Source organism: Colias philodice, chromosome 27 (genome assembly GCF_061535455.1).
Source record: "Colias philodice isolate Cphi_HAF_F1 chromosome 27, ilColPhil1 Martin Lab GWU primary, whole genome shotgun sequence".
Taxonomy (NCBI): domain Eukaryota; kingdom Metazoa; phylum Arthropoda; class Insecta; order Lepidoptera; family Pieridae; genus Colias; species Colias philodice.
This window is the reverse complement of record NC_143112.1, coordinates 1,806,103-1,816,913: the sequence shown is the minus strand read 5'-3', so window position 1 is coordinate 1,816,913 and position 10,811 is coordinate 1,806,103. Positions and strand designations below refer to the sequence as shown.

Below are 10,811 nucleotides of genomic sequence, written 5' to 3'. Positions count from 1 at the left end.
TCATCAATATCTGAATAACTACAGGTACCTAAATAAAAATTTAATATAAAATATAAACTTACATCGAGATTCTATCTTTATGCATAAAAGTCTAGCATTAATAAAATTATAATGTTTGAAAGTTATCAATGTGTCCCTAAAAATGCAAACTAGAGATACCTACCTATCATAAAAACTCTTGTAGATAAGTAGGTATAAAAATTTTCCCTATTCCATAAAAATTCTTGCTAATGTAATGTAACCTATAACTTGCCTTAGATATCTGAAATATGATCATTATTTATTAATACACCATCTCAACAAAACTTAACAATTCATTACACTATCCTGACCTCAACATTTATTATCTGTATAAAATATTTATAACCTATTTCAAATTCCCGCCAATTTGCACCGCAGGGTTGCCAGTAATGAATATTTGCTAATATAAAGTTACCTCAACATGTGGCGAGATTGCGAAACCTCTAGAGTATTTCACGCTTCACTATTAGGGGAGCACAGATAATATCCGAATGTAATTTAAATTCGAATTTCACCTCTATACCATAGAGTATAGATGTTGGTAACATTTTTGCGCGGGAAAAAGAATTGTTGGCGTAAAATTCTATTTTGGCTAAATCACGACATGATGTCCTCAATGAGAGTATATTCGTTTTAATATCTTTAGATCTATTATGTGATGCTTTTATAATAATTGAAATAAAATTAACGTTGTTTTTAATAGTTTATTGATTTTGTGAAAGTGTTTTGTTAATTATTGTTCGAGACTGAATTGTATTTGTTTGCAAAATATAAAGTAGGTAACTAAGTAGGTATAATTTTGTTGTAACAGTAATTATAATTTATGTGAAAATAAACATTTAAAAAACCACCGCTAAATATTTCGGCTATATGTAGTTCAACATCGGCTAATCGGATTTGTGTTAACAGAGCTATCTGATATTCAAAATAAATAAAACACCAATCAGTAGGTATTTGAAAGGTTTTTAGCTGATGGCATTCAAATGCTTTTTGAATGAGAAAATTTTAAAGAATAGAGAAATTCGAGCACGAGGCCGGATACGAACACGCGTCTTTCGCCTAATACAGTTACCTAATAGGTGAACACTATTTATAATGATGAAGAAATCAGGCCTATTTACTGGAAATTACCTGTGATATTACTATACCTATAGGTTCTACTACTACGTATATTAAAGGTAATTTAAATTAAATAAATTTAAATTAGAAACAATTTTCGACATCGTTTCTTCGTTACCCTATATTAATGGCCTAGCAAAAACAGCATCAAAATGGGTCCAGCGGTATCCACGCTATGCAAACAAACCCATTCACAATTCTTAACATGTTAAATCGCCCGGCGTCGAACAAAGAGCTTCCGTTCCATTGTGCGAGAGGAATAAATAATATTACGACTCACTACCTTAATGAACCTGTGTGTTCAACCTTTGGTTGTAAAGGTAAATATATAATAGATAGTTATTTAATATTTACATTACAAGCTATAAAAGACATAAACCTAGCTATGTATAAGAACGTGTAGAAAATTGTTAATTTATATGTGCTCTCTTCAGAAACTTAAAAACATTTACGTCTATTGGGGTCAAAGTTTGATACGATATAGAAAAACAACTTCAAATATTCCTTTTTTTCTCAACCATACCGTGACAGAATGCAGTGGTACAGGGTAAGTAGTAAAGCAAATTTTTAATATACTTTTGCATTATTTTTCATAGAAAATTATACTTTCCAATACAAAAAGCAGCGAGTATTACGTAGGAACAACCTAATCCATATTATAAGTTGTCTGTATAATTGACATAACACTAACAACCGAGTTATAAATAAGTCACCAATTTTACATTCAATTTCTAATGTATTCATATTGTGTAAATACAATTAAGTTTGAATGAATTATTAAACAATTTTCCGCAATAAAACATTTCCCTATATTAATATCCGGGCTATTATTAGATTCAATTCTACTTAAATGGATTGTTACAAATAAAGACTCCTTCTCAGAAAATATATTATTACTTATTGAACCAAATCCTTAATATGTTCATACAAAAATAAACATTTATTATGTATTACAATATAATAGAAAGTAAAAAGGTTGTCAACCCCAGCTCAAGGCTATAGATAATAAATTAAACATCCTTTCAGCTACCGTGCGCTCCGCAGGCTTAATCAAAAAGATTTATTGCGAACCTTAAAAAATATATAAATTACGGCAATTTGTTAAAATTAAATAAAACCCGCTTTTTTTCTTGATAAAATGTTAATATTTTGTGTACGACGTTAGCGGATTACGTAATAATCTAGATTTTTAAATAAATTGGTTTATAGAATATGTAAATTTCGTAGTTTTGATGGACGTGTAATAAAATTAAGGTGTGCAGGTATTCATTGTATCGTTTTTATTTGCTATTTAATTGGGGCTCATCCAGGGCCGTATTTAAATGTTATTATAATTTATAACAAGTTTTTTAAATTGATTTATCGTAAGTATGACCATACTATTGGACATGTTTATAGAATTCACTGAAAGTGTATTTATGGATATAAAATATCTGTTATACATATAAAGGTTATTTCACAGTTGCATTGAGTATAGGATCAAAATAAAAAACAACATGTAAAAGTTAAATTTTATTTATTCCAGTTTCCACGTTTTTTTACACATTCTCTCTCCTTCACTACCTGTAGAAAATCCCTGAAAGAAAAGATTGTTCTTATTAAAATAAAATGTATGTAGTAGGTGATAGGTTATTTAAATCGCTATGCCTTTCATTTCTTTGAATTATCAGAAAAAAATACAACCCAACTTTACATTGTCTAATTGTCAATTGAGAAATGAATGAATGCAAGCAACTGTTAACAATAAAGTAAAACAGTACGATAATAATTTATAATACTTATCACAGACAATTTTTAAATTGACCCTATATTAATTCATAAATTTTATAAACTGGCTTATGGTTTTTCTTCTATTTTCATACATTATTTTGTCGTTTTAACTCACACATAAAAAGCTAAACAGACCACGACATTTGTAGTTTATCTGGTGGTACGTAAGTATTCAATACTAACCTAACAACGACTGGCAAGTCTGGGGCCTCACACAAATCATTGTGGCCTCTATCAAACACGTGAAACTGCACCGGGGCCCCACCGTTCGCACGAGAACGCGCAACACAATCATGCAGCTAAATAATAATACAATAATAACCTCCATGTCAATATAATATCATGAATTATGTCGTCAATTGTATGTCGGGTAGATTACCTATAGATACAAAATAGTAATAAATAATATTGTAGTTTGTATATTATAGACTACAGTTATGTATAGAATACAGAGTTAAAAAACTTTTTGCTCTAGTCGCTACACGACTATATAACATTAAAGGGAACATAAACTTGACACAAATCAGTAGTAAATTCGTTTTATGCCCAACGTTCCGCGGCTTTATCCGCTTAGTCAAGGGAAAAGAACAGCAGAAAGATAGAAAAAAAAATCATATTAGTATAAATTAATATTCGTAAGTATATTCGTTTGTTAATTACCTTAACCGCAAGCTCATACGGCACGATCCTATCGCCCTTCGAGTGCAGCATCAGGACCGGAAGACCAGGGACCTTCGCCAAGTACTCATCAGTCGTGAACGAGAATTCATCGGAACTGCTGAAGGGCTTTATGAAGGAACGCTTGTAGTATGGCAGCCAGGATACTAGCTAAAGTTTAGAAAATAATAAAAAATAAAAGTATCAGTAAAAATGCAATAATTCATAATTGTATGTTATTGATGTAGATCCTGGTTTAAACTGATCCGTTTTTTTTATTCAGGTAAAGCTTTCCTTCTTCATTAATTGAACAAAAGTAAGATGCACTTCTGGTCAAGTTGTGTAATGTTTTTATGTAATTAGTAGTTATTATTCGACCAAGCCAACTAGACGCTCGGGTGGAATGCGGCCTCCCCGCCCGCTTACCGCCTCAGGTACCGCGTTCGCCTTAGTACGGTTCGCAGCATCGACGCATTCGTACGTTTCGCATCGCTAGTTATTTCTGTACTTTTTATTATTAATCGTTAAAGCTTGTTGTTGACTGTTAAGTTTTTCGTTGTTATTTGTTTAAGTTTTTACTGTGTTGTTATTCATAGACAGCCCTCGAAATGCGGAAAAATAAGACTATTCATAGCGGAGAGCGAACAGTGATATTATTAATATTTTTTTTTTGCTATCTGTACCCGAGACATGGGCGGGTGACGTCACAGTTGAAAAGGGTCTAGTTGGCTTGGTCACGTAGTACCTAGATAATTTTCACATGAGTCTCTAAATGTTCTCGCACCTACTTGATTTTCATCATTATCCACATATATTTTAATTAATCAGATGATAATAAACATACAGAAAATATTAAATACTAGCTGTGCCGCGCGGTTTCACCCGCGTGGCTCCGCTCCTATTGGTCTTAGCGTAATATAGCCTATATTACTCGTGGATAATGTAGCTTTCGAATGGTAAAAGAATTTTTAAAATCGGTCCAGTAGTTTATGAGCCTATTCATTACAATCAAACAAACAAACAAACTAAGTTTTCCTCTTTATAATATTAGTGTAGATGTGAAAACCTATTACTTACCTCTAGATAACGTAACACAATTATTACCAACTGCTTAAAATAAAATATAAATTACTTACCTTTGAAAACGGATGTTTCTCAATCTCTTCCAGTAGATTATTGAAAGGCGCCTCAAGGACCAGCGCATCTGGAGCCGGCAGACACTTGTGGTCGTTACTGCGGCAGAGCTCTTCGATGTTGGCCACCAAATTGGATGCTATTGCTGTACCTTAGTTATAATTACGTTTAAAATAATAATTATTATGAAGTTAAATACATACCTACAATGAAACACAATACGAAATAATATGTTAAATCAGTGAGATTTCCTTCAATTATAACAATTTTTCATCAATACTATCTATACATAGATATAAATAAAATTGGAAAGCCTGTTTGTATTGAAATAACCGTTTTTTAATAAAAAAAAAATCAATTTTTGTCTGTCTGTACCGGTTATTCTCTGAAACGGCTGGCCCGATTTTGAAGAGAAATTCACTGACAGATAGCTGATGTTATAAGGAGTAAGTTAGACTATTTTTTATACTGATAAATAAGTATGTAAGTATGTCATTTAATCTATAACGTATAATATATAGCAACAATATTATGTCTAAATAAATTTACAAAAACCTACAAAATTTCATCCAACAAACGAATTCTAAAGCCCTGGATTACTCCAGGTGTTTTAAAATGTATTAATAACAGAAATAAACTACAAAAAAAAGCTCGGCTTGACCAGAATAATAATATTTTGCAAATTACATATCGACGATATCGCAATTTTTGCAATAACTTAATTAAAAAATTAAAAAAACAATATGAAAGAACGTTACTCAATAAATCTAAAGATGATAACAAGACCTTGTGGAAATGCATAAAAAATCTAACTAATATAAATAAACAAAAATCAATTAATACTGAACTTTTAAATATAAAAAGCACTCCATTACAATCTGCAAATTACATTAATAAACATTTTAACAACATAGGAATAGACTTGGCTCAAAAAATAAAAAGTGAACCAATTTTAGAAAAAGAATACCTACATTGCTTCACTTCCCTCCCAAATAAACTCGATAGGTATTATTGTACCGAATATAAATGAGATAGAAACTATCATAAATAATCTTAAGTCTGATTCTGCGGCCGGTTGGGATAACATTCCTACACATTTCCTTAAACTAGCTAAAAGCTACCTTTTACCTAGCATTACTCATCTTGCTGTATTGTGCTTCCACCACGGAATCTTCCCGTTTGAACTGAAGCGCTCTATTATTGTTCCCATATATAAAAGTGGAGACAGAGACGACATTAACAATTACAGGCCGATCTCGGTCCTGACAGCACTATCAAAAATAATGGAAAAATTAATAAATTCACGATTATCAAGTTTTATAAACAAATACAACCTTCTCTCTAATTCACAATTTGGCTTTCGAAGAGGAATCAGTACTGAAGACGCTATCTCCAGCCTTACAAATAATATAACAGAACAATTAGATGCAAAGCGTAAAGTTTTATGCATATTCTTGGATTTAAAAAAAGCTTTCGATACCGTCTCTGTCTCCACTCTTCTAGAAAAGTTAAATAAAATGGGCGTTAGGGGTACTTTTCATTCATTAATAACGGATTACCTCTATAACAGAACTCAAAGGGTAAAGCTGAACAATGACATCATAAGTGATGATGAAAATTGTTCCAACTTCGGCGTACCCCAAGGAAGCGTCCTTGGACCCACATTATTTTTAGCATATATTAATGACTTAACAAATATTAAAATTAAAAACGGAAAAATTTTTTCATATGCCGACGATACCGCTATTTTCATCCACGGCTCTAACTGGATCGAAGTATTTAATCTAGCAAATTCTGCGTTATTTAAGATATCGAACTGGTTAAATATGAATCTGCTCACACTTAACACGTCAAAAACACATTACATTACATTTTCAATAAGAGACAATATGCAACCAGATCCTAATTTAACATTAACTCTTCACCACTGCACCGATTATAAATCTTGCTCATCAAATTGCCCCCCTCTTAAACGAGTAAATACAATCAAATACTTAGGTATCATCTTGGACAAAAATTTAAGTTGGCAACCGCAAATAAATCTTGTCACTGTACGCGCCAGAAAACTAATTGGGGTCTTTATAAAATTACGTGATATTGCAGATAAGGAACTAATTATGTACATATATAGAACGTTAGTCGAATCTCTTTTACTTTACTGCATTACGATTTGGGGTGGCACTTTTAAATCAAAATTCATTAGTATAGAACGGGCACAAAGATCTATTATTAAAATTGCGCTATTTAAGAAAAAGAGATATAGAACCGATACCCTATATAAAGAAGCAAATGTCCTTACGGTAAGAAAACTATATATTCAGCAATGTATACTTAAAACTCATAAAAACATAAAAGTCGACCCAAACATTCTAAAAAAAAGAATACCATTCTCCGTTCTACCACAAATAAATAATAAAACACTTTTTGCCTCCAGACAATTTTATTCGCAATCAATTAAATTATATAACAAAATGAATAGAACTCTAAATATATATACAATGTCCTTTGCAGACTGTAAAAAAACAGTGCATAAATGGCTCAAAACTATCACTTATGACGATGCGGAAGATTTGCTATTGTAAAAAAATAATAATAATAATAAAATTAACATGATTTTGTTTATATAAATTATTCTATTTTATTTATATATATGTATGTATATTGTATATCTTAATATAAAATATTCTGATTTTATTTATTGTATTTATTTACTTATTACTTATATAATATATTTATCTATTTATTATTACTTAGTACCATATAAATTAAATAATTTTGTGTTGTATTGTTAGCATGTAGCTATATTTCAGTAAGGAAGAGGGAACTTCCCTACTACAGGTCTATATGACTTAAAAGGGAAGTTCCAAATGATTGTGACCACACCGCCATGCTGAACAATAAATAAATTGTTTAAAATTGTTTAAACTATAATATATAGCAACTGTAGCAACATAATATATAGCAACTGTAACAACATAAGTGCGTTAAAAGATCTACCCAGCGAGTGTCCCCACAGAACAACCATGGGTCGTTTCTCTTTATCCACGACGTCCATGAGCCACGCGTAGACTTTCAGAGCATCTTCCACGACACCTCTTTCTGTTGGTCGGATGTGAGTTGAATCACCGTAACCTTAAAAATATAGTAACTAGTTAAACGCACAGATCATGCCTTATTTTATTGAATAATAAGATCTTATATTTTTATTTTCTCTGCAGATGGATATGTAGGTATTTCAGACACTCTTTATTTTTATTTATCATTAATTTAAGCAAAATTATGTTTAACCTATACTTTACTATTCCAAATAAGCCAATAAACATTACCTAATTGTAGAGTATATGCAGCGTAAATAAGATATTATGGACCTAGTCATAATTTATGACCGTTTTTCTTTCAAATTATTAAAATAATGTCTGAACTAGGATTTCATCGAATGATTTTTCTCATACACTCACCTCGATAATCGAACGTGATGACGTGATAGTTCAGATCTTGGAACACTTTATACATTTGTAGGCGATGCGGTGACCCTCTGTGGTTTGAATTTCCTGTTTTAAATTATTTGAAGTCACTTCTTATATTATAATATCTAAGAAATATTGTTTGTGATCGATGTGGCAACAAAATTAACATAGACTACAGAGAGAACTGCGTATTTTGGAGACACAATATATTCCAAGCTGCACCGATTATTGTTGGGAATCGAACCCATATTCTTCAGGTTAAAAGGCATAGATCTTAATCACTGTACAGGGGTCAATTTTTTTTTCATTAATTATATCTATCATTTTATCTAGTAGAATTTTAACACACAAATGATTAATAATAATTGATTTGTTACCATACTAAATCCGGCCCTGCCATTCTAATAAATCTATACCAAATTCATTTTCCAAATATTATTTTTATATTTGAAACCTTACCATGACAATAAAGTACGATAGTATTTCTTGTGTTTTGCAATTCGCGATGGAGTCGGTCACAGAGAGTCGACTCGCTGGTTGTGCTGAGCAATTCCCGTAACACTGTACATGGTACTAGGTGCCAAATTCCTGTGAGAGATATGTGTGTCTATGAAGTTTTAAGAGTAAGACTGTACAAGCATACTCATAATGGAATATAATACACAATCTAAAAGACTGCACATACTTTCGATAGCAATTCAAAAACAATAATATTAATTGATATAGGTACTGCTACCTAGCTATGGATAAAATCATAAGTAATTTTAGAACAATTGTATATTGTTACAAAACTATAAGCTATTTTTTGCGAGTTTCCAATGAAACTTGTCGATAATAATTTTTATTTTTTATCTTTTATCTCTATCCTATCAAGATTTATAAAAGTTATAAGTTATAACTACGCATATAAAAATTGTTTGACCGTAGCTGTAGATAAAAACGCATAGGTAGTTCTTGTACATATTATTATGTATTTTAAAAATTAAATAATATATTTTAAAAATTAATATACATACATGATACTTGATAGATGCATGATATTATAAAATCTGCACTGATCTTACCTATTTTAATCGGACAATTATCGACTTTTGATTCAAATTCGATGCTAAAGTTTCTACCGCCCATTATGTTGCAACTTGCTGGATTGTCGAAGTCCAAGTTTTTGGGGTAATTTACTGTGAATATTAAGTGATGATATTACTCAACAAATCTTCAATATTTGATTCAAATGAAGAAAAATCTTCATAGTAAACATTTTTAAGCAAGTATTTTTATAAACTAATAATCCTTACAGAAAAGTTCATATTGTTTTGAACAAAGAAATATATCTGTGGTTTTGAAAGTAAGTTGTAGCCTAAGGTGGTAAGAAATAGGGACATTATTAAGTGAGCGTAAATAAACTCTACATAGTAATTGCTATTTTATATTTACAGGCGCAAAAAAGTAGTGACAAAGTGCATATTTTGTTTGTTTGTCGATTTTACGAAATAACGTATTGATTTTATGATATAGATTATAGGAGGTTAGAGGATTACAAAGGCTAGGTTTTACTGCAACAAAACATCTCATTTCAATAGGCAAATCCATTATGATGCGCATTGAATCACTCCGAATGGCGTTACATTAAGATTGTATTGTGTGAGGAGCGGGCTGAAAGTTAGTTGAATATTTCAGAACTATAAGTTAAGCATCTACCTAATTAAGTAGGTATTTGTATTTGTGAAATCGTAGATATGTTAAGAAAGAAGGTTTTTGATACATATACAATGAGACATAAGTATTGTTAATTGTTCATTTGGTGTCACTTTACTACAAAATTTATCCTCAAACCCATACTTACTGCAATTAGAAAACACCATCTTCCGTTGTACAGTCTTGCTGTATCTAAACATGAGCGGTAATACAGCTACTTGCATCACCAACACGCTTGCGGTGAGGGACGCGCCGGTCAAGAGGAGTGCCCTGAACATACATAATTACATAATGTATGTCTGTGATATACACTTTAAATAGAGTATGTTTTTGGTTAATGTCTTCACTTTTATTACTTCGCGATATCTTCTGTTTCACTTATTTTTTTCGGTTATAATGACAAACATCAAACATATAGGTAACAATATGCATCAATATTGGATCTAAACTTGTATACGTTATACGTAGTATATTATTATTAGTCTATGATCTAAACATACGCATCTAATATAATATATAATATAGGTACGTACGACAAATCACAAAATTACGATTAAATTCGCAGACGAAGAGTTATATTGTGGAGGAAGGAAGGTGGAATTCCTCCATCGAAAAAGGGAGGATCCTCGACCAGTCTACACGACTGGCCGGCCGTGAAGGCCCCGATGGATGATGTCGGAAAGTTGTACATATATAATATATGCTCTGTAGCGAAAACATTTCGCTTACGCGATTCAGAGCGAGGTGTCGCTTCAATATAGTTTAGTGGTAAAACTTGGGTAAAACCAACGGGTAAAATAGCGACTTCAGTCAAATAATAACTTGTACATAACTAAGTTTATTTTATGGTACTTACCCGAAAACCATGGTGTTTTCTTGTAGTTTCACTTTAAATAATTTACATGTTTTCTCTTTTTTATTTGGTTTAATTTTATGTTTTTGTTTATA

At 31.3% G+C, this 10,811-nt stretch overlaps 1 protein-coding gene across 1 annotated transcript; it reads right to left on the bottom strand.

The window, feature by feature from the left end:
• Positions 1-2,652: 2,652 nt before the first annotated feature.
• LOC149476508 (lysophosphatidylserine lipase ABHD12-like) lies at positions 2,653-10,730 on the bottom strand. The gene is made up of 10 exons (XM_089711653.1): positions 10,720-10,730; positions 10,012-10,133; positions 9,233-9,346; positions 8,628-8,756; positions 8,160-8,252; positions 7,699-7,833; positions 4,704-4,852; positions 3,571-3,738; positions 3,094-3,209; positions 2,653-2,716 (listed from the first exon to the last, which is right to left on the bottom strand). Exons 1-10 carry the CDS (start codon positions 10,728-10,730, stop codon positions 2,653-2,655), a joined length of 1,101 nt encoding a protein of 366 aa, XP_089567779.1.
• Positions 10,731-10,811: the final 81 nt, after the last annotated feature.

What these genes read in the sequence shown, in the direction of transcription:
- LOC149476508 (XM_089711653.1), bottom strand. An exon ending in GATGGTGTTTTCTAATTGCA is followed by an intron (nt 9,347 to 10,011) that starts GTAAGTATGGGT and finishes TAATATTCACAG; the next exon opens with TAAATTACCCCAAAAACTTG. An exon ending in CATCACGTTCGATTATCGAG is followed by an intron (nt 7,834 to 8,159) that starts GTGAGTGTATGA and finishes TATATTTTTAAG; the next exon opens with GTTACGGTGATTCAACTCAC.